Source organism: Tupaia chinensis, unplaced genomic scaffold, assembly GCF_000334495.1.
Source record: "Tupaia chinensis unplaced genomic scaffold, TupChi_1.0 Scaffold000113_1, whole genome shotgun sequence".
NCBI lineage: Eukaryota > Metazoa > Chordata > Mammalia > Scandentia > Tupaiidae > Tupaia > Tupaia belangeri.
Genome location: NW_006159577.1, coordinates 4102176 through 4103984, shown reverse-complemented (window position 1 = coordinate 4103984; position 1809 = coordinate 4102176). Strand labels below are relative to the sequence as shown.

At 65.5% G+C, this 1809-nt stretch overlaps 1 protein-coding gene across 1 annotated transcript in view; it reads left to right on the top strand.

Moving 5' to 3' along the window:
- HMX3 (H6 family homeobox 3) overlaps positions 1–1600 on the top strand; it is a 74971-nt gene extending 73371 nt beyond the window's left edge. Inside the window, exons 3-4 of the mRNA XM_006143968.2 lie at positions 12–210; positions 790–1600. Coding sequence (XP_006144030.1) covers positions 12–210; positions 790–1466 — 876 coding nt within the window. The 3' untranslated portion in view covers positions 1467–1600. The remainder of the gene's footprint in view (positions 1–11; positions 211–789) is intronic.
- The last annotated feature ends 209 nt before the right edge of the window (positions 1601–1809 follow it).

Below are 1809 nucleotides of genomic sequence, written 5' to 3'. Positions count from 1 at the left end.
CCGCGCCCGCGCGGCCCCCCGCGGCAGCCAAGGGGGCCCTGGAGGGTGCCGCGGGCTTCGCGCTCTCGCAGGTGGGCGACCTGGCTTTCCCCCGCTTTGAGATCCCGGCACAGAGCCTTGCCCTGCCTGCGCACTACCTGGAGCGCTCCCCGGCCTGGTGGTACCCCTACACTCTGACCCCCGCCGGCGGCCACCTCCCGAGACCTGAAGGTACCGACCTCTCTTTGAACTTTCGTTACTTCCTTAGCCCAGTCGTCGCGCTCGGGTCCCAGCCCAGCCCCGCTGCTTCCCCCCCGCAGCTCGGGGACCCACACCCGAAAACTCGGTGTATGTCTAACTCCCTCCCGCCGGTGGTCTGCACCTATCGGTGCTCTCGGGAATCCAATCCCACTTGGTGAGAAAAGTGGAGTTGGAGACTGGGGCGCGGCGGTTCTCGGGAAAAGTGGCCTTGGAAGTGAGTGGGTAGGCTTCAGACGGTCGGGGTTGGGGGTGAGGCCTAGAAGGTGAGGGTGACTCCGGCGGGCAGGAACTGAAGGAAAATCTTTCCGTGGGTCCCTGGCGGGGCGAGCTGCGTGGGTGGAAGAAAGCGCTGCCACCACCTGCTCGCTGCCACCACCAGGACGCTGCGCCCCTAATCTAACCCAGCCAGGAAGGAGGTAGCTCATGGGAACGGGGCCCGGGGCCCGAGGCTGGCGCGATTGCGGTTGCGCTTGCCGCCCGCAGGTGCCCGGCCTCTCTCAGGTATGGGTCGGTGTGCGTGTGTGTGCGTCCGTGTCTGTGTCTCCGCAGCCTCGGAGAAGACCCTCTTGCGAGACTCCTCCCCCGCCTCCGGCACTGACCGCGACTCTCCGGAGCCGCTGCTCAAGACCGACCCGGATCACAAGGAGCTGGACTCCAAAAGCCCGGACGAGATCATCCTGGAGGAGAGCGACTCTGAGGAAGGCAAGAAGGAGGCCGAGGCAGCGCCGGGCGCGGCCGGGGCGACTGGCGGGGCGGCAGCGGCGGCGACGCCGGGGACCGAGGACTGGAAGAAGGGCGCCGAGAGTCCGGAGAAGAAGCCCGCGTGCCGCAAGAAGAAGACGCGCACTGTCTTCTCGCGCAGCCAGGTCTTCCAGCTCGAGTCCACCTTCGACATGAAGCGCTACCTGAGCAGCTCCGAGCGCGCTGGCCTGGCTGCGTCGCTGCACCTCACCGAGACGCAGGTCAAGATCTGGTTCCAGAACCGTCGCAACAAGTGGAAGCGGCAGCTGGCGGCGGAGCTAGAGGCGGCCAACCTGAGCCACGCCGCCGCGCAGCGCATCGTGCGAGTGCCCATCCTCTACCACGAGAACTCAGCGGCGGGGGGCGCGGCGGCTGCGGCCGCGGGGGCCCCGGTGCCGGTCAGCCAGCCACTGCTCACGTTCCCGCACCCAGTCTACTACTCTCACCCGGTGGTCTCGTCCGTGCCGCTGCTTCGGCCAGTTTGAGGCCCAGGAGGGGCGGGGGAGGGAGCGCCCGGCCCCCTTCCCGGACCCCGGAGGAGACTGGGCCGGGTCGAGGGCGCCAAGACGTCCAGCGGCCTTCGGGAACTGGGGCTTCGCAGCGCCGCCCCGGCCTCCCCTCCCCCAATCGTTAGCGTTTTGTAAGTATTTGCAATGCATTTTCGTGCAATTCATCCCCAACGGATTAGAGGCGCTTTTCCCTCTTTTGGTTTTGATTTCTATTAAGAGAAAGCAGGAAAAAGACAAAATTCCCGGGATAAAATATTTCAGCTGAAAGATTTTGTAAAATGTGCAGTCCTCCTCCCAAATTTGCCTTGCGCTGTGGCTT